We start from the raw sequence: 26,710 nt of genomic DNA on the forward strand, positions 1-26,710 counted from the left end.
GGCGAGAGTGGGAGAGAAAGTAGAGAGAGAAAGGTGAGTTTGGTTGTATGGATCAGGGCCCTGAAAAGGGCCATGTTAGTGGTCTGGTTGGTTATATATGGTGAAGAGTGAAACTTATGAACTTCATATCAAAGTTTTCTGTTGTGTACTGTGTTTTTGACAGTTTATATTTTATTAGATATGTTTTGGTGCTTGCAGCAGCATCATTAGGCCTTCTTATATATGTATTATATGCAATATTCAAACACTTTTGTACAATTCTTTATTAACCATTATTTTTCTTCTTAATTACAATTCAACAAAGTGCAAAGTTACAAATAAAATGTACAGATATACAGTTTATCATCAGCTACATTTTTTTCAGTATTGCATATCATTACTATTCTACATCTTTGGCAGTTGTTAACATGTTTTTATTAGCTACATTAAGCTAAAGTTCTTGGATTCAATTATGGAATAGCATAATGTTAAAACATGTATAAAAATTGGAATTGAATAAAGGCATCAGAAATTACTGACAAAATAGACCACCATTTTCATTTGGCTTTGGTCCAAAATTAGTTAGAAACAGGAACAATCTACCCCAAGAGGAAAACAATACCCACAAGGCAGTGGAAGCACAGGATAGCGCTTGCTATGTTGCGTGTGCCCAGCCAAGAAGAAATTACTAACTAACTAGATGGCTTACAGAACCCAAAGGTTCATCACCGAATTGACAAAAGCCCTTCACCAGACCCTGTCCTGGGCCAACAAAATCCAGTTGCTTTAAACTTCTTTCTCCCACAGATCCTGCCTGACATTATCCTCCCAACTACATCTAGGTCTCCCCAACAGTCTCTTCCCCTCAGGCTTCCCGACCAATAAGAAGAAATTACAGACTACAAAATTTCAGTAAATTTCTACATCAAGGTATTTTTACAATGTTGAAAGGGAAACATTGCCAAAAGCGTAAATGCTGTATGTATGGATTTGTATGAAATAATATTTTGTTTAGTTCAAGAATCTATTAAAATTTTTGGAAATAATTTTTAAAATTGTAAAAAAAATTCACTCTAGAGTTTGACAACATATGTTGTTACATAAACCTTTATGAAAATATTTTAGCACAAATTACTTTCATTTTTTCATTGATAACATCCTTAATAGTTTAACCCCTCACCCAAGTTCAAAATCAGACTATAAGCCCTATAGTACAGGAATTTAAATTTTTATTCCCATATAATAAAGGTTAATATATATGTGCAGTATATAAACAGACAAAGAGAACCTACTGGTACAAGAACACATGAAACAGTGCTGTTTGTAGCTTGGAGACTTCATGTACTTCTTTTTGCCACCGTGTGCAAAGTAGACAAGGAACTTAACTTCATATCAAATAGGTACTGAAGACGCTTTCACAGTGGGTGAAGTGAAGTAAGTATAATACAGACTATGTATTACCATCAATGCCAAGGTTAAGAATCCATGGTGTTACACATCCAATCCCAAATATTTCTTGACGTGGTTCATCTTCATGCAGATAACTTACCTCTTTACCTTTACACGACACTGAGAGCTTTGTTTGTGAGTTTGAAATAAGATAATTTGTGGTTATCCATATTTTAGGGTATCTGAACATACTTTCTGCTTTAACATGCACATGTCATATTTATTGATATTACTGAGTTTTTCTCTTGTATCTGAGTTTTAAAATTGTTACTTTTCGTTACCACATTCCCTCAAATTTCACACTGCATATAGATGTGACAGCTGCCATGCCCAAATGCTAAACACTGTAATTTTTCCTACCAGCTGCAACCCCAATAAAATTAAGAAATTTTCATGAAACAGGTACTTGCGTTTCACGGAACAGAGCTGCAATATCCATTGCCAAGTGCTGGAGTCCCACATTTTGTAGGTTCATTATAATAGCAACAGTCACCCCGCAAGGGATGCAGATTTCTGTACTCTGAGTAACCACGGGCTTTGAAGAAGAGAACACTGACAAAGAGTTTGGAGATGAGGAGGTATGAGAGGTTAACTCACCATTTGAAATGACAGCAGTCGGTGATGCAGGAGGAGGAGGATAAGGTACAGTATTTGGGACAATCAACAAAACACTGGACGCACCAACAGCACCACCAGTGTGCCCCACACTAAATTTCTGAATATCACCACCTCCGTGCTCTTGCAGTGATGGCACAACAAACCAGCCCATGCCATAACCGTCGCAACGACCCCACTTACTGGTTGTCCCTGGCTGCGGAGTCCATAAAGCCTGCATTGTCTCGGCCTTCAAGTAACCAGGAGGATATAACATTTCCTGGAATGAAATTTTGAGGCATGTTTTAGAAACAGTTACTTGTTTAGCTAAAACCGAAAGGCTATGCTGCACAACACGCAGGCCAATTCACACAATTAATCATTTTAGAAAGGAAACTGGCAATGAATCAAACTCTTCCCTGTCATTTAACTTCACACAATTCTCAAATAATGACTATATACACATCACAACATATTACAAACTCATTACATGGAGACACCATGCATAAAATAGACTAACGTGACATATATTTATTTATCTGTCACATCTGCGCAACTTCTACAAACAGATTGAAGGTATTTAAACATAAGGAAAACAATACCAATTGATGAAAAAGATAAATGACTTTGATAAACATGGAGACTCTGAAATGTGGAATCAACTGACCAGTTCACTTCGCCACTGGTAACTGTACAGCATGGCATTCCCAAAGCGCAGCAGGTCACCCACAGTGGATAGAAAACCGCTCCCTGCCCACTTGAGCGAGACGTCCACATATGGCACATTGTTCAGACGACCTCTTGCATTTTTACTGTAGTACCTGGGCACATACAAGTATTCTTATGGTTTATCCAATGATTCTCTCAATAGCTCAGATTACATAGCACTGAATGTTGCAGTTCATGACTAATGAACAGGATGGGATTAGTTGAAGGAAGTAATCACGACCTAGCTCACGATGCTACTCATGAATTTTCTTTGGAATGCTGAGGAAAACCATGAAAAATATTCAGTCACAAGAGCCAGTGTTACAAAGTCCAAATACAAATTATGTTAAGCTGCCACATACCGAGAGCGATTATAAATGAGGGGCTCCGGTTCATCCAGGTAGGTGTACTTTAGGCCCATCACCTGAAAGAATTTCTTCATGACTTCAGTAAACGGTTCACTGGCAACTGCCTCCACCACAGCACTTATCAGTGTCCACCCATGAGTCGTGTACAAGAATGACGTTCCTGCAGAAATTTAAATACGTTTTACACACACATTTTAAAGTATATAGATTTACCTCCCCAACAGGCCTAAATTCTAGTTAGAATGCTGAACATTTCTGGGCTTACGATGTCAAAATGCAGTCTGTATACTGTCATAAATGAATGGTTCTATGAATTCTTTCAGCTTAAGGGTACAAACTTATGTGAATATAGGCAACATAGAATTCAGGGTAGATTTCAGTAAGATACATTGTTTTAATTTGTGGTCTCATTAAGCACTATTATTCCAAAACGTTTCATTGGCGAAACACTGAACAAACTCTCCGTCCTTTGGCATCATACTTCATCACACTCTTTGCTATCCTTTAACCATTCATTCTCTCTAAATGGTCATCCCATTTCTGCATATAATTTTTTTCTTCCAATGATAATATACATAATTTTCCTTTTTTGTTTATTCTTTATTTTTAATCTTAGTGCAACCCTTTACTGATCTTGAAAACGTAATTTTGGATGAATATATTACATTCTTTCTTCACTATTGCAATATGTCAGTGCTGGAATCCTTATCATGTGTGATCATAACCTTACCTGGCTTGAACATGAGGTCATCATCTTTGAAAAGCTTCAATGCATCTTGAATGGTTGCAAATCTGTCCCTGATGTAAAACTCCTTCTCACCTGAATCACCCTGAACAGTAGAACCGTCAGGTTTCTCGGCTGTTGCAGAATTTGCTTCCTCCTTTTGAAAAACACATTTTCATAAATATAATAATTTTCATCACATGTTTCTCCATGTTTTTCAGACTTAGCCAAAAGATTCATGACAAACCTAGGAACATTTCACATTCAAAATCATTCTGATGAATTCCAATAAAATGTTGTACAGCAGGTACAAAGTAAAAGTTCTGAGATTTTAGGTCCTCATGGCAGTGACAGTGTCTTCTTCAGTGCACTGCAGTGCAGTCTTACAGGCATGGTTACCAACACTGTGAAGGAACATATCTCCATTTTCAGGAGAAGTTAAAATAGATCACCTAAAAGACCACACAGTATCACAATCAAAGACCACCACCAACACAGTAAACGTTTCTGGGCTAACCCCACATTTTAAATACAGCTGAAAATAATATTTTATCATTAAACTGTGTTTAGATTCAGCCATGAAATAACATTCACATGTTCCAAGTGATTCCCAGATAATTTCATTCCTATGATAACAAAAGCCCAACACTAGGCCCCATAAGAAACCAGTCAAATCCAATTATCTTTACAAAATATTTCTACAAGAATCATTTTAATATTATACTCCCTGTCTATAACTTCATTTCCAAAGTGACCTATTCAAATCATAGCTTTAAGTTTCGTTTGGTCTCTGTGAAAGTGTAGGGATGTCAATAGTATGTAATATCAAACAAGAATTGCACACATAATTTGAATGGAAAAGTTGAAGGGAAGATTCTCAGGAGACATATATGTGCATCAGAAAATAATAATAAGCTGGATAAACATTGGTGTCATATGAACATAAATATGACCTTCAGGTTGTATATAAGTAGAGGATTTCCCGAAGATGACCATCTTCCGAGATGCTGCACTGTGCAGTCTGGTAAACTACTACCGGACTGCATAGCACAGTACCCCAGAAGACATTCATCTTCAAACTCACCATCATGAGGACGTGAAATCTCACACGAAGGATTTCTTGACCAAGTATGAATTCCTCAAGGAGTCAGTTAATCACAAAGTTGACAGTAACAAGGAAAATGTACAAAAGACTGGATAAACTGGTAAGGTGTAAAATGACTGAGGAAAGGAGCAGTAAAAGACAGCACAAATGAAGAGCAATGGTAGGAAATGAAAAAAAGAATAGCTTACGCTCTTCTTATCCTTCACTTGCTTGCTGTTAGTTTTATTGTTGGCAGGAGGCTTCTTGTAGTGCCTGACACCTGCAAGGTGACTCACGAGCTGCCTCGTAGTGATTGTCACCTCGAAACATAACAAGAAACATGCACATTGACATTTTAGCTATTTAACGATGCTGGTTCTTAATTTAAAGACCGAAAACACGAACTTCACAAAAAGAAAATTATATTAGATGGTAGTAAGGAAGTTTGTAAATGGAAAGAAAACCAAGTAAATGTATCATAATACAAAATGTTTGGATCCTGCTAGCATTATCCCTACTGAGTAAATCCTTGTAACTAAATGTTGTAGAGGGCAATTAAGAAATATGCAGACTGGGCAACTCTCAGTGTTTCTGCCAATTTTTATGAATATACGGTGGTTTTTTCAAAAGGTATTTGAACAACATACAATCATATAAAAAAGGCACATAAGGCTGGCAACGTAGGCAGCATGTTCATGTAATATTGAAGAAGTCCTATTTATATTTCATAGTCATTACCCACGTGAAAAATAAGATGTTGCAATAACGTGAACATTCACATTAATAAAGGCAATAAAAAATCTACAATTGTTAATACCTCTTCTTTGTTGAATGTCTTTTTAGGGAATGAAGGCACGTAATACTGAACCGGTTTATCCAAGTCCAATTTCCCATCCTGCCAGAGTTTCGCAACTACAGCCATAGTCATGCTCTTGCTGATGCTGGCAATTCTCATGACTGTATCCGGGTGACATGGCACCCTGTTCTCAACATCTGCCATGCCTAAAGCTGAAAAGAAAACAGACTGAACAACTAACAGAAACCCTAGCCTGATGTCACGTTGCTTCAGACTGCAGAACAAAGTTTCACACTGCACAATAATTTCTGACCAAACATAACAACTGCTCCATCTAGGTTACTCTTACTCACTCACTATATGATGCCGGACATTCATTGAAAAGTTCATTGTGTACTCTGCTTGTGAAAGAATAGCCCACTTTCTTTATGGAACCCAGAGGTTCATCACTGTGTTTATAAAAGCCCACCACTAGACTCTATCCTGAGCCTATTATTTATTTTAATTACTTACAGTTTACTTAACAATGCTGTCAGCGGCTACTGTTATTGTTGCAATGTGCTAAGCCTATGTCTCTGTGGAACTGGGCCTGTAAATGGGCCCCTTGTCCATTCCCCAAATAATATGTAAGTGAACATGCAGCAGTGTAGAATGATACCAACAGCAGAGAACTGAAGGACTTAGAGAAAAACGTGTCCCAGCACCACTTTGTTCTTGACAAATCCTTCATGGACATATCTGGACGCTATCGGTGACTCCAAAATGAGAAGTTGAAGATTAATAGCCTGAGGTATGATACAGCCCTGTCAGTAGCAAAAATTCTTCAGTGTTCAATGATAAGATAAGTAATGAATTACGAATCAGAAAGGATATAAACGAAAATCGTCATGTAATATTTTAAGGTACTAAACCAGCATTTGGCTGGATAGACAGGGGAAAACCTTGATAAAATTCAGGGTGAATTCTGAGCCTGGACCTTTTAAGATGTGGAGCAGGAATGATAACAACTTGGGTGCGACATTCGGAAATAAAGTTACACTCGGTTATGTCAAGTTACGTTACTTTAAATTAGTTTCTTAAATCATGGTTACCTTATTCTTCGCAAGTTGGCTACACTTATTTTCTTCTCGACAAGAGTACCAATTTACAAACCACTTTTCTTTTCAAATTTTATACGTAAACGACAATAATCCAAGTATATTACAATAAAGTCAATCCTTCTTAACATCGCTCACCTTCTGCCCAAACAGTTTTCCCGTTGATGCTGACTCCTATTACTAGGCCCGGTGCACCAACTTCGTCCTTCATTCTATACGCAAGATCTCTGGCTTTTACAATAGCCTGATTTATGGATAAATTTTGTTTCCCGTAATCTGTAGTGCTGGTAGATGATGGGTTTCGTGGAAATATATTTTCTGCGTCTTTCCGCAAGTTTTGTGCTGTGACAGCTTTAATAAATTGCGTTTCATTATAACCATCCATATATTGATTCAATCCACAAATCGCTGCATACGAGCCAGCAATTGCACCAAATATATATCCCGTTTTTCTATACATGTTCAACACAGGTGACTAGTCTCAGTCTAAAAACTTTCGACTGTTATAAATCATAAATCACACGGCAAAACTTGTATTGCCATGGATTAATTACCCTCCACTATTGTTCGTGCTTGCACATGGTTATATTTACAAACGCAACATATTACACTGACATTTCACGCAGTCACAGAACTTAATACTTACTCATCCGTGTTACTTTCACAGACACAAAAGAAGTATTGAAAGCTGCCCGATCACTGAACAATATAATATGCTTATGGAAGAAATCATAACGTCTTGCAACTTTTTATATTCCAAACCTTTTATTAAAACAAAAGCAATTACTTCACACTAGATTCCTTAGCCCCTTGATCCTTCATAAACACAAAAATACACTGAATATGGTGTCTGCCTTACCACATATATGGATAATTTTACAATTATAAAGGTAAGGTTTTCATTATAACCTCATTTCTTAAATATTGTATGTTTGTGGTTACTGGAAACATAAAGGCCAATGACAAGGTGGCACAACCATGTGAGGGAAATGTACAAGACAGTAGGAAAATTATAGGCAGATTGGAAGGAAGTACTTATAGAACAGTGAAGTTGTCATGAAAAACACACTGGTATAAATGTCACAGGATCCTTTGTAATATACCACACTTCTACTCCCTTTGATGAGCCTTTTATTAACTCAAGAAAAGTCACAATTATTACAGTATTAAAAAAAGTTAAACAATTCTTTAGTTCTGCAACATATGAACAGCCTGGTAAATATACCATTCCCCCCCGTGCGTCGTTGAAGGCTTCATCTTGGGGACATCGTTTTAGTGTTGTTTTCTCCTAAACGAGCAACCTGTAAAAAGAAACAGTTTTACTGACCAGGACAATACATTAAACTAAAGAACTACAACACCACACTTGACTGCATCAACACAAGTGCACCTGCCCTGACAGCGGGTTGTGTAGGAGAAGAATGCACGTTTGTTGCGATGTCTATTGATTTTTTGTCTGTAGCATGTACTAATAATATAAACTTCTGGAATGTCTGCTGCATAATGAAAAATGTTTTCAGTATTGTCTCCTTTAATTAATTACCTTCTGTCAGTCTCGCTCTGCCCCCTGTTGGTTGACACAAGATAGTTGAACATCCTGCACATACAACTACACTCTGTGCATGGCTGAACACTGTTGTTATCTTGTAGCAGCCTGTAACACAAACACAAGCATCAACAAATCTAGGAGTCACCTCTAAAAAAACTTACACAGTGCAACATCCCAGAAGACAGCCAATCTTCACCATTAGTCACGGATCATAAAACATAAATCATTAAGATGTGATAACAGTAGTAACTTGATACAAGCTAGATGGCTGGAGCTGAATTCCAGTATGACTAAGTTTTTTCACCACCATGTCCAGTATAGATCCAAGACTCAATGGATACACCAAGAATCATTCCTTGAATGTAAAAGTGCCACAGCAAAGGACTGACCACATGCCCCCATCCAACGCTGAACGTCTAGAATTTTAAGGAGTGGCCTTACCTCCATGTTATCTACACATCAATTGGCTGGGTCTTAGGCACATGAACAACTCTTACATTGTTCAAAAGCAAGTAGTTTCAGTGTCAACAGACATTCTGTACACTGCTATTTAAATGCACTAATTTCTCAAAAATAACTTAGCATATGAAGGGGAAAAACCCATAAAAAAGGCAGAACTGCCTCTGCGCCAAATTACAACACATGAAGGTGTACTGGCAGAACTGTAAGAGCTCCAGATATCCCTAACCTCACTAGTTGACAGAGACTACAGGCTGGCTTTGTGGTCCAACCACTCTGTCCTGGGTTCAACTGAAGAGAGGGCTGGTGGGGCCCCACAATAAAGAGCCCTGTCTAGCTCTGCAATCTGTGACCTGTCTTAGTGAGCAGTCCTGACTTTGAGTCTTTACTGAGTTTCTAACACACGTTCTTCCTACATTCTTGTTTATTTTTAGCATTTGAATAAATGTAATCAAAAATGCTAAGTAGTTGTACAAGTGTATTTCATTAAGAGGTATAATAACTTTTGCCTGAAACACCATTTGGTGAATATTTGAACACATAAAGAAAGATCAAAAAGTTTGGTGAATGATGTCACCACAACATGATATGCTATATGCAGGTGATCACAAAAGGGAATTAATGATGAAACAAGCATTCAGTCATTCACCAAAGTTTTTCATCAAGCCTTGTTGCAAGTATATACAACTGCCTACAGCAGGCATTTTCAAACCTTTCTGCACCCATGGACACATTCTCCATTACTTAACCGACTTTCAGACCACAATGTTAAGAATGAGGACAATTTACTGAAAATACATGGCAGTTTAGTATAATTACTAATTTACAACTACAGATAGGTTCCTATACACTCCATAACTTTTACTAACAATATCAGTCACTAGTGTTTTGCTCAAGTAATCTTTCTGTGTTGGGTTTGGATTCTCTTGTTGCATTCCTCCAACTTCTCATCAATACACACATCCTACTTCTTGACCTAACATTCTTCATCAACCTATACAGCTACGCCATGAAGAATAAAGCCACATAATGACATTAAAGTAACAAGTTTTCTGATACTAGTACCTATTTTCATTATGTATAGTAATACAATATTACAAAAAATACATACGGGCTGCACAAAAAATGACAGGCCATGGGTTCAGAGCCCCTGGTCTAAATAAAAGTGATACACATAACATTTATATTTTTGCAAGTATATTCCACAAGACTTCACCAGAACCATGCAGATGTGTGGCTTACCGGGGCACTTGACATCCATAAAATATGAATTAGGATGCTGCACAAGCCTCTTTAACTTGTGCTTTCGCTTCTCCTCCGCTGGTGATGGATGTAAGAGATCCTTTGCGAGCTATAAAAGAAGTCTACTTTAGAATCTCCTTGAAAGCAGTAACATTTATAATTATATTTGAGCCTGAACATGCACAGTGTTTAGAACACTATTAAACAGAATTTATTTACATTCCATTGATCCTTCATAGGCCCAAGCCAAGGATGTAGAAAATGTCATAGCACAAAGACACTTCTTAAAATGTACAGAAATGATATGAATCTCACAGCATTAGTGGTAAATCAAAGCTAGTTACTTTTCTCAGTAAGAGTTCAACGGGATTTGTCACCCCTACTTTGTGTTCAGGAGGTCCGAAAACTGATTGTCATTGAGCCCACATATACTGATTGAGGTTTTCCCTTAGCCCTTCCTGGAAATTATTAGGATAGTATCTTAAATGGACCACAATCCTTCCCTCCTCAACATTAACAATCACAACCATTTGATATTATAATCCGTGTGGTTGAGGAAAACACAGCTTTCCACTAGTCAGTTTTAAGCACTCACTGGATAAAATTTTGAATATATTAACAACGCAAAAGAAAACGATAAATTTTAAATGCAAAGTTACCATACTGCAACAACTACTCTTGGCAGACAAGTATCACACCACACGTCGCAACCTTCAGTGCCCACTATCAGTGAGTATACCCACAGTGCCTGGACATACTATTTAACAGCTACCAATTATCACTGGGTCTTACACAACTATGCGCAACTCACTTCACACGTAATTTAACATTAACCATCCTACTGGCGCAACATTCACGCAAGTCTAGAACTTTACAGTATCAATGCTGGTCTTCGGGGTTGTAAACCAATGTGCACTTCTAGGCAGACACCAACATTTTTAGGAACATACTGCCTCCACCATTGGGGCTAAAGATGGAGTTAATATGTTCTGAACAGTAGGTGTGTACCTACAACACTACACAGTGTTGCCAGGTGTAAAAATATTGCTCACATGCAACTTTACAAATTAGAAAAGCTGCAATGCTAAAGTAAACACTGCTGTGTAATTTAATTTTTGTTTTATTGTTCCATAAATGTATTCAGTCACTTCAGATTTGGTTATATTTGCTTTTGTTACAGTGGAGAAGACAGCAAGGAGCAGGGCAGGTTAGCTAAGCTACAACCTGCACTTTATATGTGCCAGTTTCCTAACCAAACAACAAAGTAGAATCACATCAATGATACAAAGATTTGGAGTACTGAATTATAAATATATAAAAACGAAAATTTAACTTGACAAAATCACCAAAATGAACATAATTTTCTAAAGTGGTTGAAAACTCCATTCTTCAATGACAAAAGCGCTGCCTGTAAATATCTTACAACTGTCACCAAGGCCATCAGCTTCAACAGTGTGATTTACGAATTGTTGTGAATCTATTGCCTACTGAAACGATACTCAACATTTTTTAACTCTGCACTTGAACAAAAATTTCATTAATATACCAAAACTATAACACGGTACAATGCGCTGTACGCAAAGAAAGGTTTAATCTGACTTTGAAGCCTACATGAAAATTTAGATCTAAAAACTCTTCAAACGGAAAATACTCTATCAACATCTTTAAAATGTTTACTCATAGCAAACTTTTAAATTATTTCATATTCCAATCATTTATAATTATGCATCAAGTGCATTTAAGCACGTAGCTGTACATATCATTTAAGAACGCTGATGTAAAATAAAAGCCATAGTCTAAAATAACCGACAAATAAAACATGGCCCTATACATGTGCTATTTATTCAAAATGAATCCCATTTACCTAACGAAAACCATTAGAATTAAATAAAATACCAGCATATGCTCATCTATTCTCTTATTCAAATTAAACAAAATCACGTATATCTGTTCTCTTGTTCAATTATGCGTAAATACAGCATGTCTTTGTAGGGCATGTCAAAACTTGCACGCGAAGAATATACGAACATGTGGACATGAACACAGGAAGAATATTTTTACTGAATATTCACGCAGTTTCACACCATACACAAAACCAATATTACTATATAATTTCGTTCCAATGTTTCACAATAAGTATACTACTTGGTTTACCAAAAATGCAACTAATTTCAGCGTAAAACATACTTATCCATCGCACATTCATACTCACAGGCATGATTTCACCGTGTGGCTAAACCGGAAAAGGAATTCACAGCATCAAAACCATATACGAGTGAAATAATAGAGCGCGTTCACGTTCCTAAACAGATTTTCCAGCTTCGAGACACGGTATTGTGCTTTGATTATTATCGCTGATTTAACACTGAACAAAGAAACGAAAAATGGAAGAGGGAAGTCAAGCATATTTCTACATTAATAAAGGTGCTTGAAATTGTATTGTCACAATTTCATGCTTATATCAGGCCTATGTACCTGAATGATAGAGCCCAATAACTGTCCATTCTTCTGGAAGTACAAATGCTAATTACACAGGGAAAAAAAATTGTAGCACTTTGCTCATAATCAAAGGCAATAATTGAATCAGAACCTTGGTCTCAGTGTCTCACAAATATTATGAATTAGTAACGAAAATGGGAATATTTTCCTCCAAAAATCTTCTTACCTGTGAGATGGCATGTTGTCTAAACCCAAAACACCTTAATGGGCACAATAGCTGTTAGAAAATAAAATCTCTGATGTAACAAAGAAATAAATATCCACATTAATCTAACAAAACCCCATCTCATATCTACTGGCAGCCAATACAATTACTTTTGAGTAGTACACGAAAACAAACCATTCTATTCTTATAATTAAAGGATAGTCATGTATTGTACATAAACATTCTGACATCTCTTACCTGTTAGATTCAGTATATGTACTTTTTTGTTAATATTAAATATTGTGTATTTCCTTTTCCTTAGTTGATCCATAATTTAGCTACTGAAATGTAACAGATGCAGTGTTTATTGAGGTATTTTTCTCCATTTACTATGAAGATCTGTTGAACAGTATATTTTATGTGGTTGTAAACCATTCTATAAATTCCAACTATGGACTGATTATCCTTAGAGACCTTTCCACTGACACACTGTTTCAAGAAATTATGACAACATTTTCCCTTACCAAATTATAGTCATAATTATCATTGCTTGCTAAATACCATCTGCAGTCAATATAGTATTATTAAATAGCCAATTACACAAGGTCAACTTTTGTAAAAGTGATGGAAAATAGGAAAGGACACACATTTGGATTGTAGTGTTAAAACTGGACAATCCTCAAATAAAATACTGGCAAATTGTAATGACATACTGAAACTAGAAATACTAACCATTTAGAAATACGAACACCCCAAAATTGGTGCTCACACAACACATAATGCACAATAAGTAAAAGTGCCCCACTTTTTGCCCTGTAGGCAGAGGTGGTATAGCTCTGACTCATTAACCTCAGCACTAGATAGGGGTGAGTGGTCAGTGCTACACCCCAGCTGCATTTTACACCTGGGAAAGGACCCTGGTACCAACTGGGCAGGAGGGTGGGTATTCCACAGAGCTGGTGTGGACACAAAGGAAAAATCCTCTGCCTCTGCTGGGGATCAAACCCCGGTTGTCCAGTCCACAGTCAGTCACTATACAGATTGAGCTACCCCAGCACCAACATAATGCATAATACAAAGCTAAACTCACAATTCAGCTGCAAATGCCAGATTTATATTTTCAAAAAAAAGTTTATTAAGATAAAGTACAAGTTTTGAATATCAGAATATGAAATATATTGATCAAAGACGAATTATATGTTGAAACTCATTTTCTGAACTTAGTACTATAGACAGTTTTTGGATCACTTTTACGTCGTTCAGAACCTGAGCATCAAGAACGTGTAACATAGCTACTTGTTGCATACAATGCATTTTAGAAATCCTAAGCATGGAACTAAGAAAATGGCATTTGCAGGTATAATTATTCATTTACACAATACTCTGTGATTAGTCTTTTTAGCAATGTTTGTATTTCACTTTTAAATTTTCTGCTGAACCAGTTAAAGCAATAACAATGCATTTTGCATATAACATTAAACAACACCGAGAGCAAACTTACACTTGTAAATAACAACCTAGAGTCAAAGATAACACAAGTGACAGAAAGAAGATAGCAAAAGTGACTTTGTAAATTGATGAATGACTAAAGTGCACTGATGATATTGTCACAACAAAACTGTATATTTAAATGTTTAACTTTCATTGGCTATGCATCACTGCTTGCTTACACATAATTGGAGTTAACAAATTCTTTGTGTCCTACATAACATTTTGTAGTTAATACTCTATTTCAGCTCTCAAACCTTTGCTTTCCCAATTATACTGCAATTAATGGTACCAGAAAAAGTTTCTATTTCTTTTACATTTTAAATGTTACTGCTGATATATATGCTACATCAGAATGGGCAAGACATTATTAACTGTTATACCAAAATACCTATCAGTAATTACTGGGGGCAGAGATTTTCCTCTTCTCTAAACATCTAGACCAGTAACGGGGCCCAACCAGCCTCCTATCCGATAAGCAGCAAAGGCATTTCCATGTAGCCAAAGTGGCCGAGTGTAAAGCTGACCATTTATTCACCCCATATGCTTATATCTAAAATTTGTAAAGCCTTGGCTCCATGACCAAAATACACTACAATGGAATACTGCTAAGGCACAGAGGCAGTCTCACCTTTACCATATATTATACAAAGAGTTGAACTGAGCATCACCAATTTAATTAGCGTTAATTACACTGCCACCATAAAAACATATAAAAATAGGTAAAGCAAATATTTACAAAGGTAAATGCAGTAAAATAATTTTTTAATAACATTTCACTATATTCACTGTACCATGTAATGTGTGCAACTTGTAACCTTTATTAAAAACATTGATGTTTCATGTAAATTTTTGTATCTGTAGTAACTAAATTGTTTGTCCATTCTTGTGTTTGACCACACATAGTATTCAAAATTGGGAAAAATTATTGTATATTCAAGCAGTAGTGAAGATGAAATTTTGAAGCTGTATGAAAGGTTATAGTAGAGAAGAAGATACATATTGGCGTTGCATAAAATATAACAATAATAATAACAACAACAACAATAATAGTAAAGAATAAAGTGGCAAGAGAATGTTCAAAGAACAGATCAGACATGGGATGATGAAAGACCTACAAATGAAGCCATAACATGCAGTTATAATAATCCCTGGATTCAAGAACACGATATTCATACAATATTTAGATAAAACAATTCAAATATATAAATATTTAAAATAACCGTCAATCATAATAAAATTTAAAGATTAAAAGATTAAAATATCATATTATGTTCCCTATCGAGTACTCGATTTACATATGGAACTTACACCCTATCGAGTACTCGATTTACATATGGAACTCGATAGGGAACATAATATGATATTTTAATCTTTTAATCTTTAAATTTTATTGTGATTGACGGTTATTTTAAATATTTATATATTTTAATACTATTCACAATATGACGCATCTACAATACCTTATAAAAAACAATTCAAGTTATTTACTGATTTTTTTTATATATTAAAATAAATTATTTTTTATTTTGGGTTAGTATACCATCACCTACAAATAACTGAACTAAATTTTCAAATTTCATGTCTACCTACATCTTTAAAAAGTTATGTCAACAATGATTTAATAATGAAAATGGTGCACACAGCCACTTTATGACTCCTTGAATGACCAATCAACAAACAGCCATAATAAAGCAAAATGTTGGTATACTGCTAAAAATGGTTGGAAACAAAGCCAGCTAGCAAAAAAGTAACTGGGACCAAACACTCACATAATAAATGTGTACGTTAAAAGATGGCGTTAAAAACTTAAATGTATGCTTCTTTGCAAGCATTATTAAAAATTATAAAACTCCTGGAAACACATGGATCCTTCAGCAGTGGTTGTAACAGCGTCAAAAATATGAATTTTTTGTAGGCATAAATTGCATGGTACTCACCGTGCGTTACCAACTGCTAGTCAAACATAATGTTAGCAGTGACAGTATTAGTGCACGTGTTGCTGTTCACCATTACTGTCAATGGTTCGATATAAGGATCACGGACAAAGACAAACGTGACTGTACCTTCTCTACATATGAAGGAATTTTCATCATTCAAGGACAAACCAGTCACTTCTTGTGCAATCTTACAGATTTCTTTAACAGAAAGGTCTCCATCTTTTTCAAAATCTCTGTTATATTATTATTATTATTTATTATTGACTGCAAATGGGTTTATACCCGGTGGCAGTGTCCTACAATAACATACAAAACAATGAGACATAACAGAACAATGAGATACATCAACACAGAGACCGAACAAAACAATAAACAAAAGGACACAACAAAAACAATTAGACACAATAAACAATGAGATACATCAACACAGAGACAGAACAATAAAAAAAAGGACACAACAAAAACAATATGACACACAAACAATGAGATACATCAACACAATGAGACAGAACAAAACAATAAACAAAAGGACACAACAAAAACAATAAGACACAATGAGATACATCAACACAGAGACCGAACAAAACAATAAAAAAAGGACACAACGAAAACAATATGACACACAAACAATGAGATACATCAACACAATGAGACAGAACAAAACAATAAACAAAAGGACACAACAAAAACAATTAGACACAATAAACAATGAGATACATCAACACAGAGACAGAACAAAACAATAAAAAAAGGACACAACAAAAACAATATGACACACAAACAATGAGATACATCAACACAATGAGACAGAACAAAACAATAAACCAAAGGACACAACAAAAAAAATAAGACACAATGAGATACATGAACACAGAGACCGAACAAAACAATAAAAAAGGACACAACGAAAACAATATGACACACAAACAATGAGATACATCAACACAATTAGACAGAACAAAACAATAAACAAAAGGACACAACAAAAACAATAAGACACAACAAACAATGAGATACATCAACACAGAGACAGAACAAAACAATAAAAAAAAGGACACAACAAAAACAATATGACACACAAACAATGAGATACATCAACACAATGAGACAGAACAAAACAATAAACCAAAGGACACAACAAAAACAATAAGACACAATGAGATACATCAACACAGAGACCGAACAAAACAATAAAAAAAGGACACAACGAAAACAATATGACACACAAACAATGCGATACATCAACACAATGAGACAGAACAAAACAATAAACAAAAGGACACAACAAAAACAATAAGACACAATGAGATACATCAACACAGAGACCGAACAAAACAATAAAAAAAGGACACAACGAAAACAAAACTTGTAAAGATACTGAGAACCGTCATCAGCTTCTTTAAAAGTTTTGTTAACCTCATCCGTACCACAAGCATTCTCACTTGATGAAGCATCTTCAGAATCAGAATTGCTACCATTAGGAGGACCTGCAGAAGAATTGTTTGTCCCAGGTACATCTTCTGCATTACCTCCACTTCTTGATATATCTGCTTTTTCACAAAATATGCGCTCATATGCTTTCTTCAGATATGTGAGTGCCTCTGGAGTGTTGTAATTAGTGAGAACAGCTGTTATAAAATGCTTCATTCTGTCTCCTTGAATGTCATATTCACAGTCAAACTGTGCTTTGTTAAAACTATCTCCTTGTGAACTTTGAGCACATTGCAAATCTGCCTGATATTTAGCTTCCATTTCAGACGACACCTGCTGGACATAGTCAACCACAAACTGAACAACACAAATGAATTCAGCCATTCGTTTGAAACCCAGACACTCTGACAGTTGAAGTGCTACATTTAAGATTTCCTTGTGGTGTTCCTTTGAGAAAACCCATAAGAGAGATGTTAGAGTATCCATCTGTGTCCCATTCATATTGGACACCATCTCCTTATTAGAAAGTGTTTTCTTGTTATCCTTACACGAACCAATAGCTTCATTAATATTTGCCCTAGTTTCAGTCCGCTGGGATCTGAACACAATTTCTTGATCTTGACTGAATGTTTTCACCTGCAAGAACAAACTTCAATTAACTGAAAGTGAACGGACTCATCAAACTCTGAAAATGTGTAATACTGGAGCTTGTACGAATTCTGCTTTCAAAGTATAGATATCAAGACTGTTTGCATGTTTTGTCTCCAAAATTACTCAAACAGATTTGATGACATTCTACATTGAAAGTACAAACTAAAGCTGCTAAGTGAACGTCACTTTTGGATCATGTAAATCGAATATACGAACCAGAACAGTTCTGTCAGTTAAGAAAGTGTAGCCATATGAGCATCGAGGCTCTCACAGTGGTGAAAATGTTGATGTAGGTCCTCTGAGTTGTAACCCTGTGTGCCTTTGAAGGTGGATACAGGCTTGGAGAAACAAAGCTCTTATCTTCACAGCTAAAGTCACTTCTACCTACATGTCCACATAGTGTTACTGCCCTGAAGACCAACATCAAAGAAACTAGCTACAGCCTGCATGATCAGAGCTGTAGGTAGAAGGCAACTGCTGTGGCAAACATGGAACATATTCGTTCATACTGTGACAAAAACTCCCTGATCTTTCACAGCTGTCTCATAGTATTCATTCCCTGCTTACTCCTCTTAGATCCAAATTTTTTCTCATGCATTTTTAAACATTTTCAATTGATTTCCTTCCCTCAGAGAAAGAGACATTATTTGCAACCATACAAAACAGGTGGTATGTTGTGCCTTACCGTCTTATTAAACCGTTCCTGGGTCCAGGTTCCCTCACTGAGGTTCTTGGTGGCGTCAAGTATCACCTGACGCTGGACCTTATCAATGTCATAAAACTTCATTGGATGCAGATGCAGCTCACCATTAATTTCCACCAATCCTGAATCTGTTAAAGACACCTTTGCTCCACTCTTGCTCAGTTGCTTTTGAACACGCACCAGACCAGCAAAGAAGTCATCCTTATTGTCAATATGAGTAATGCCTCTAATCACCTGCAACATATACCGTTTGTGTGCTACTGAATAATGACGTGTATGATGGTTTGCAATCTCTTTATATCACAAAATGTTTTTTGGTGGTTTCACAAGAAGGAATTAATACTGGTGGCATTTAAACGTATAATAACACTTCTGATTCATGCTGCGATATGCACTAGCAGAAACAGCCAGATGTGCACAAAATACTTGTACTTCAGTCTGGCTGTGCACTACTGCTACAGTTTTGGGCAAGGTATGTCTTTACACTTTCCCAACACATTCATCTGGAGAAAATATTCCAGTTTTACACTGCTCCTAAGTTGTGTAAAAATAATGGAAAAGTTTCATAAAACTGGATTGGCGCTGACAAAAATAATTTGTATAACATTCACTTCACATACAATACAAGCAAAAATAATTGTTTTTTTTCTACTTACCTCTTAAACATGGCTTTCCAGAAAACAACTTTAATGATATCTGGAAACTATTAAAAGGCATGGTCTTCAAAATGACAATCACAGAATGTCTTGATGATGGCTGTCTTCTGGGTTGTAGCAACATGTAGTCTGGAAGTTTACTGACATTTCAGAAGACCTTGCTGCCTCCATCATGAGGGCAATAAAAGAGGCAGTAAATACCTCTGAAACATCAGTAAACATCTACCAGATTACACAGTGTTACAACCCAGAAGACAGCCATCTTCATACTCGCTGCTATGAAAACCTGAAATCCTGCATACAAAATCCCAAGTTGCCAATATTTAAACAAAGAACTATAGTTACATATTGTAGAAACAGCAATCCTGTACCACTGAGTTGGTTAAATTAAACATTGCCATTACACCAACAATTCTAACCTTTGCATTGCCGCGCATGGTGTTTCCGTCTTTGCCTCGAGTTTGCTTGGCAACTTGACGGAACATACGTCGATGCCTGTTACTCCTCAAGCTCTCCTCAAACTTATTTATCATGCCATTTTGTGTTTCCTTGATGATGGCACTGGCTGTACGTATATTGACAGCCGACATGCTGAAGAACAGGACTGATGACGCAAACTGGAACACCTCGAGTTTTGTCAGATTATCCGAATTATATTTCTTGGTAAGCTCAACAAAGCTATTTACCAATCCAAGTCCATTCACGGCCAGCGAGCCATAATTGAGGGTATTCACCATAATTCGGCCAGCTCTGAAATGAGACATGAATAAAAAAGCTGGCCCACTATACGCCATGTAGGCACTTGAGGGGTAGAGGAATACAGCTCCTACTCATTCTTAACCTTGGTTGTAGATAGGGGTGAGTGGTCAGCGTCATGCCCCAGCCGCACTTTACCCCCAGGAAAGGATATAAATACAGCACAAAATGACCTAAATAGGAATAAAAAGAATGAAACGTTTCTAGATCTATTCTTTATTATTCTGCATCTTTCACTGAGCTTCAGGATCGTTTATTACAGATACTAATCTACTGCTGAAAAATCTTATTAACATTATACACTGCAATGAAGTATAAAATATACCTTGTACTTAAACTACACAACACCAAAAAGTGTTCCACATAAAAGTTAAAAGCACCAAGGAACCATATCTTATGTCACGCAACCACACTTTATGTGATAAGCAATTTTTTAAAAATTGTTTGAACATAATCAGAGGAATTTAAAGCAGGGGTTATTGTGGGCAGATACAGACCACAGCAAATGCATTCATTAACTTTAAATGTAGACCCCACATAAAGCTTCAACAAATATTAATTCATTTGGGGTATAAAATGTAGACAGACAAAATAACATAACAGCCTCATTATACACTTGTCCAAGTAACACACAATGAACTACTTGAAATTCGCTTTTTACTCAGGATGTACTTAGTCTGTACCTAAACAGTCACGGCTCATATGGCCAACTCACCTTAGAGGAGGTTAAAAGGAAAACTATATTAAGAAAACGTGTTGGTGCTACAGTGATTCTGTTTCTTACTTGGAAAGAACTTGTCCATTCTGCGTCATATTGGTAAGGGCTCGGACAGCCTGCCCTGAAGCTACTCCCAATGAGCTACCAGCGACAGACAGCCAGCAGTTCCGAGCTTCTGCATCTGTCACACCAACACTCTGTTTGTGCTTGCCCCTGTCAGCTAATGTAGCTGTACCCCTGCAGACTCCATATGCGCCTGTCGCGATGCTTGCAACAGTGGCTGCTGTTATGACAGCAGGTGCCACAGCGGCAAACATTGCAGCCCCAGTCACTACCATACTACCAACCTGTCAAGTATCCACATTCATCATCCGGTGCAGTTTCAATTCATCAATCAACAAAATAACATTACATTTCATTTAGCCCTTTGAAGCCAAAGTTCATCTGAATAACATCTAATAATTCAGCCCATACCTCAAAGAGAAAACACAAAGCTTCACCATTCCAAAGATTAACTGGTTAATGCTGTTTAAGTAAACAATTACTGTTTATTCTGAGAATACAAAATGCAGCATTACTGATTGTTGAAGCAGGTGGAACACGTAGTTACCATGGGCTTTAAAAAGTTAAGCTAACTACTGAGGCAACCAACCAAATGCCACATAACAGAAGCAAAAGTTCCAACACCGCCAGCTACATAGTTTACTGCACAATGTTGACCTCTCATTCCATCCCCTTTGCATTCTCACAACTAATTCTTCCTACGAACCATCTGATATTACCCTTGTACCAACTCTTCAATCCTTTAAATGTCAGTAACAAAATGACAGCTACAGTCATTGTGATAAGAGACAAGCTGCAAAACTCTTAGCACTCTGAAGCCAAACCTCATCCAGATATTTACAAATTCAGTTCCTACTTCAAACAAAACACAAAGCATCTCCATTACAGACATTGGCTTAATTAAGGCTGTTTAGGGAAAACATCGCTGTTTACTTAAAGACTCGTACGGAACTTACAAACACACCGTGGACAAAATTCTGACTTAATGACTGTTAAAGTAGATGGTACACAGTTACTACGAGGTTTTAAAGAGCTACTTACCATAAGATTTAATGACACAATATCGTGCCAGATTCTTGCTGTTACATCACTGACTTCTGACTTGGAACCTCTCTAGTTTAATTATGCGTAATTTCACTTTGTAGTTTCTTTCTTCAGGTGGCACAGAAACCAAGAAATCTGTGTTCACACTCATAAGAGGGTTATGAGATACCCCAGCTACAGAAACTCACCGTTACTACTGTGCTGGCTGTATCCAGCACTGAAAATACTTTGCTCACAGCTTTACTTGCTGGGGTCTTGCCAAATCCCAGCAGAACTTTATCATTCTCATCACCATCATAAACACCTCCAGCTGGATAGCAGTAGGTACACTTGGGCAACAGATTGTTGCTGAGGAAGTCATCCCAGTCTTCGTACACACGACAATTCTGGTCCACAAACTGGTCCAGACACTGTTTTGATTTATCCTGGAGAAACATTTGAAGTGCCTCAAATCACACAAAGGAGTCTCGTGTGCTTCAACAAGATTGTACACAAGTACAGTTAATTCCATAAGTTTAAGAAAGGAAAGAATTTTAGTGAAGGCAAACAGAATGATATTCTGGCTATTAGGACTAAGAACCTATGGAAAACGACATGAAAACAACAGACGGAAGGGGGAGGGGAGGCAGCAACAGCAGCACATGAAGCACAAGCCTCACATCTTATGGCCAGAAATGCAAAAAGTATGAATGTCAGCCTTGAGGTTCTCATGGCAGTGAAGACATTAGATTACGTCTTATCGGTTCTTGATGCCATGTGGTCTCGTGGATCAATAACAGCTTATTGGGGGAGGGGGAGGGGGAGGGGGGGGGAGAGAAGAGCATATTCCTCAAAAAACGCTTTTACTATTACACTACAACAACACTAGGTCAAAGATGAGATCCTTTTGAACAGTTCTAAAAGCATTATTTGACATGAAATAGGTAAATGCTAGGATGTAACCCTTACTTTATAATATAAACAGAAGACGCAATAAAAATCCTGTCTTATTAGCCAGCAATAAAACTATGGGCCTAGAAAGAAAGCCTTGATAAATCTCAGCCAAAGAAACGGCGTTCATCAAATACCATGATAATGACTTAAAATAAGCTATGCCCAGTTCCTTTTATATCCTTAATGACTTGCCATTCACGATCAATTTTTCAACGTCACTCAATCATAAACCGCGTATTAAGTTGAAACCACGTCAATTTATCATGTAACAGTCAATCATTCAAACAGTACAAAGCAAGACAGAAGTTCTCACCTCAGGGTCATATCTTGGGATTCTGAATACAGCCACTCGACGTGAACGTTCCTCGACGTTCAAGCACACAAATATCACGGACATCAATATATCTGAGTCATTGCACTTGGACAAATTCCTGCCATGCTTTTTGATTGTGGCACAAACCTTGCGAATGTGTTCCAGCTCTTCTGTTTCGTAACCTGTACAAAAACAAGTTACAGTAGGCGAGGTTTCAGGTTATCACAGCAGCACGAAGATGACTGTCTCTCGGGATGTCGTGCAATAAAGTCTGGTATTGGCACCTCTGAAATGTTGGTTAATTTCCATCAGACTACATGGTACAACATCCCAGAAGACAGCCACATTAAAGTTACAGTATATACAAACTTTCAGGTACTGATACACGCTGTACTTCAGTACAAAGACTCTACCTTAATTTAGAATAAATAAAGATGGCTGTATGGCTGTGTTCTGGGCTGTAGCACCATGTGGTATGGTAGACATTTACCAACATTTCAGTTACTTGCTGCCTCCATCCTGATGAAGGAGTCAGGAAGGGCCTCTGAAACACTGGTAAACTTCTACCAGACTACATGGTGCTACAATCCAGAAGACAGCCATCTCCACTCTCACTGCCGTGATAACCTGAAATCCCAGTAATTAAAGATAATCTATAAAACTGTTTCGGTCACCTGCCAATACGTAAATATCAACAAGAAAAGAAAGTGTTTATTGTCAGAACACTATATATGCTCCCCAGTAGTAAAAAGAAACATGGTGTTTCTCTCCTACAAGAACTTTCAAGAGGACAAAATATTATAAGTAAAACTGGGAAGTAATAATTAGACAAACTTTAAAATGAAAAATAAAAACAGCAGTTACTGAGTGGTTTACTTGCAACAGAATGACACAAAGGGGGAAGAGACACATTCTGTGGCCTACCGCACATAACTACAGCAGCTGAGATGGGTCTAAACCAAATAAATTAACAATCATTACCCGTGTTGCCATTTGTACGTTCATCTGGAAGCTTCTCCGGAGGACCATATATGGCATGCCCCACATTTCTTTCCAGATATTCCATCTCAACTTCCTTGTAAGAATCCCAGTCTCTATCCCCAAATAACTCGTAATACCACTGCTGCTCTTCTTTAGCTTCCTCATGCCACGTTTCCTTTTCGGCAGATTCTGCCATTTTGTTTCTGCTACAGCTATCCTTCTACTGGCATTCAAATCACACCTGTTAACACAAACAGGTATGTAAAGCAGAGACATACAGACAGATGGGGCACCAACAACCTGCATATGTAAAAGGTTTCTAAGCATTCTTACCCAAGGGATGAAGCATCCAAATCATGAAACTGACCACTCACCTTCACCTAGGGTCAAGGTTATGAATATATGGCATTTGTGAAGAATTGCACAAGCACATTGAGAATTTTACTGTAACCTATTTTTCAAAATATATGCCATTTTTTAGGAATTTTCATATGTGTCTTGTGTTTTATACAGTTGTTAAATTTCACACATTACTAGGATATTCTATGAAAAGGAAGAAAATCGTAACGACTCCAGTTTGGATTACCAGAAATGTAGCAGATAGAAACCAGATAACTCGCAAATACAGGTCTAGAGGAAAACAACTACACAGACCTACCAAATAACGTGTTGTCCATTACCTTAACAAATGTAAAGGTAAAAGTAAAGTTGTCCTTGTGCTTAACTCAGCACCATTCCATGCAGACATAAGAAGAAGTGGAGGTAGAGATCCACAAATGCTTACCCTCAGCAGTGGAGGAAGGTAAGTGGTCCTCTTTACATGCCAGCTGCTTTATCCTTGAAGTAAGAACACTGGTACCAATTGAATGGCACTGGGTGGGATCTAGAGTCATTCTGGACGTTACGGCAAAAAGGCCTAACTTGCTGGGAATTGAATTCTGCTTGTAAATTATGCTTTGGAGGGAACCAGTCATGGCCTGTTTGAAAGCAGTTACAACATATGCTTGGAGAGACTAAAGAACAGCACATACAGCTTAAATCAGGATAGCCCGGGAATAGATCACATGGAAACCCAAAGCATTGAAGAGAGAACAGTATTTCTTGGATCTTAAAGAAACAAAGTGCTGGCCACGCCATTAATACAAATCGATTATTTTCATACACTTTACAAAACAATGGCTCATAACCTCTTTGGTGTTTATCCATTCGTTGCGAATGTCAACCTAACTATTAATCATGTATATTTATATGCGTATTCTTTTTTAATACATTACTTTCCATACGCAATTACTGTCCACCAACTTGAAAATATAAATTCCTATCATCGCACAAAAATTCCAGTTCTCAGTGCAGCCAACACCAAACAAATTTCTGCCTGTATGACAATAACAATTTTCTGAAATACATTAGCGTTGCTAAATGCCTTTCGATATAAAATACAACATAAACGTAAAAATTGAAACTTCTTTTCTGTAAAATTATACTGCATGACCCTGTGATATAATTTCACTCAAAGAATCAATGATGGAATGAACACTCTCGACAAGAGGTGACCCTGCTAGAAAGGTTCAAACTTCTGAACTATACGTGTTAGAAGCATTCACATTTGGTAAACAACGTTGTGATTATTCTCAAAACGACTTCGTTTGTATTGTTATCAGTATTAGCTAGCAAGCAGAAGTAATGTGTTCGAAAATATTTCACGTTATATAACGAAAGGGTTCCAGTTTCTGTGGTTCTCATCTATTATTTTCGGTATATAAGTAAACATATCAATAAAAATAAATCAGCAACAAGCATCGCCTGAACCCTTCAGAATAAATAAGAATATAATAGACGATCATGATGTGAAAAAATCTGCCACGTCGAACTACTTCTATAGTGATAAACAGTGTAATGATATTGTTTAAAGGTTTCTTTTCGGATCATTTAAAACTCATTTAGTACGTCACCGTATGACCCCAGTTCATATCTAAGGTTTATAAATTTATTAAGTGAGCGCCAAAATCACTATTCTTAACTGAAATTTTTACACACAGCTCACACCTTTGTTGCACACTCAACACCTAGATAGTTACTTGGGAATCCCTGGCATACGTAAGTAGCGGCCAATAATTCACGTGATGTTTATTACACAGCATAAAGTTTTCGAAAAGGAAGTTCCATACTCACAATGATGAGAAATAGGTCTTTGCTATTTTCGCTGTCAAGGCACCGTGTTAATGTGGATATCTTGGTTTACTGGACGTGTACATATATCAAGGTACAGTTTTTCATGTAATTCAACGACTGTACAAGTTTCATGTCGTTTTTTTTTTCTGATAGCAATGTTCATTTCTG

The 26,710-nt window shown here is 36.8% G+C and overlaps 3 protein-coding genes and 1 long non-coding RNA gene across 11 annotated transcripts; 1 reads left to right on the top strand and 3 right to left on the bottom strand.

The window, feature by feature from the left end:
* Positions 1–245: 245 nt before the first annotated feature.
* On the bottom strand, positions 246–7,436 carry LOC110830439 (serine beta-lactamase-like protein LACTB, mitochondrial). Of its 2 annotated transcripts, none has more exons than XM_022065379.2 (7): positions 6,938–7,436; positions 5,724–5,914; positions 5,116–5,226; positions 3,829–3,979; positions 3,093–3,258; positions 2,690–2,843; positions 246–2,302 (listed from the first exon to the last, which is right to left on the bottom strand). In XM_022065379.2, exons 1-7 carry the CDS (start codon positions 7,257–7,259, stop codon positions 1,820–1,822), a joined length of 1,578 nt encoding a protein of 525 aa, XP_021921071.2. In that variant the 5' UTR covers positions 7,260–7,436; the 3' UTR covers positions 246–1,819. The 2 variants fall into 2 exon arrangements, with proteins under 2 accessions (XP_021921071.2, XP_021921072.2); XM_022065380.2 differs by lacking the exon at positions 6,938–7,436 and adding an exon at positions 6,794–6,888.
* Positions 7,437–7,913: 477 nt separating this feature from the next.
* Positions 7,914–12,409, bottom strand: RpS27 (ribosomal protein S27). Its single transcript, XM_022065388.1, has 4 exons — positions 12,262–12,409; positions 10,050–10,158; positions 8,343–8,453; positions 7,914–8,100 (listed from the first exon to the last, which is right to left on the bottom strand). The coding sequence occupies exons 1-4, from the start codon at positions 12,265–12,267 to the stop codon at positions 8,072–8,074; spliced, it is 255 nt and encodes an 84-aa protein (XP_021921080.1). The 5' UTR covers positions 12,268–12,409; the 3' UTR covers positions 7,914–8,071.
* Positions 10,762–11,879, top strand: LOC147873688 (uncharacterized). The gene is made up of 2 exons (XR_015535565.1): positions 10,762–11,049; positions 11,230–11,879. It is a non-coding gene; the product is annotated as an uncharacterized LOC147873688 (long non-coding RNA).
* A 3,948-nt stretch (positions 12,410–16,357) lies between the features above and the next one.
* On the bottom strand, positions 16,358–26,663 carry LOC110830413 (uncharacterized). 7 transcript variants are annotated; one of them, XM_087350897.1, is made up of 9 exons: positions 26,543–26,652; positions 25,155–25,207; positions 24,371–24,611; positions 23,390–23,571; positions 22,332–22,589; positions 21,103–21,383; positions 19,982–20,312; positions 18,889–19,140; positions 16,358–18,188 (listed from the first exon to the last, which is right to left on the bottom strand). In XM_087350897.1, exons 3-9 carry the CDS (start codon positions 24,564–24,566, stop codon positions 17,070–17,072), a joined length of 2,619 nt encoding a protein of 872 aa, XP_087207023.1. In that variant the 5' UTR covers positions 24,567–24,611; positions 25,155–25,207; positions 26,543–26,652; the 3' UTR covers positions 16,358–17,069. The 7 variants fall into 7 exon arrangements, with proteins under 7 accessions (XP_087207023.1, XP_087207022.1, XP_087207021.1 ...); XM_087350896.1 differs by having other exon boundaries at positions 25,051–25,207; XM_087350895.1 differs by lacking the exon at positions 25,155–25,207 and having other exon boundaries at positions 26,543–26,663.
* Positions 26,664–26,710: the final 47 nt, after the last annotated feature.

This window comes from Zootermopsis nevadensis, unplaced genomic scaffold (assembly GCF_977971745.1).
Source record: "Zootermopsis nevadensis isolate Lab colony 2312 unplaced genomic scaffold, Znev_1.0 Znev_ptg000017l, whole genome shotgun sequence".
In the NCBI taxonomy this organism is placed as follows: Eukaryota; Metazoa; Arthropoda; class Insecta; order Blattodea; family Termopsidae; genus Zootermopsis; species Zootermopsis nevadensis.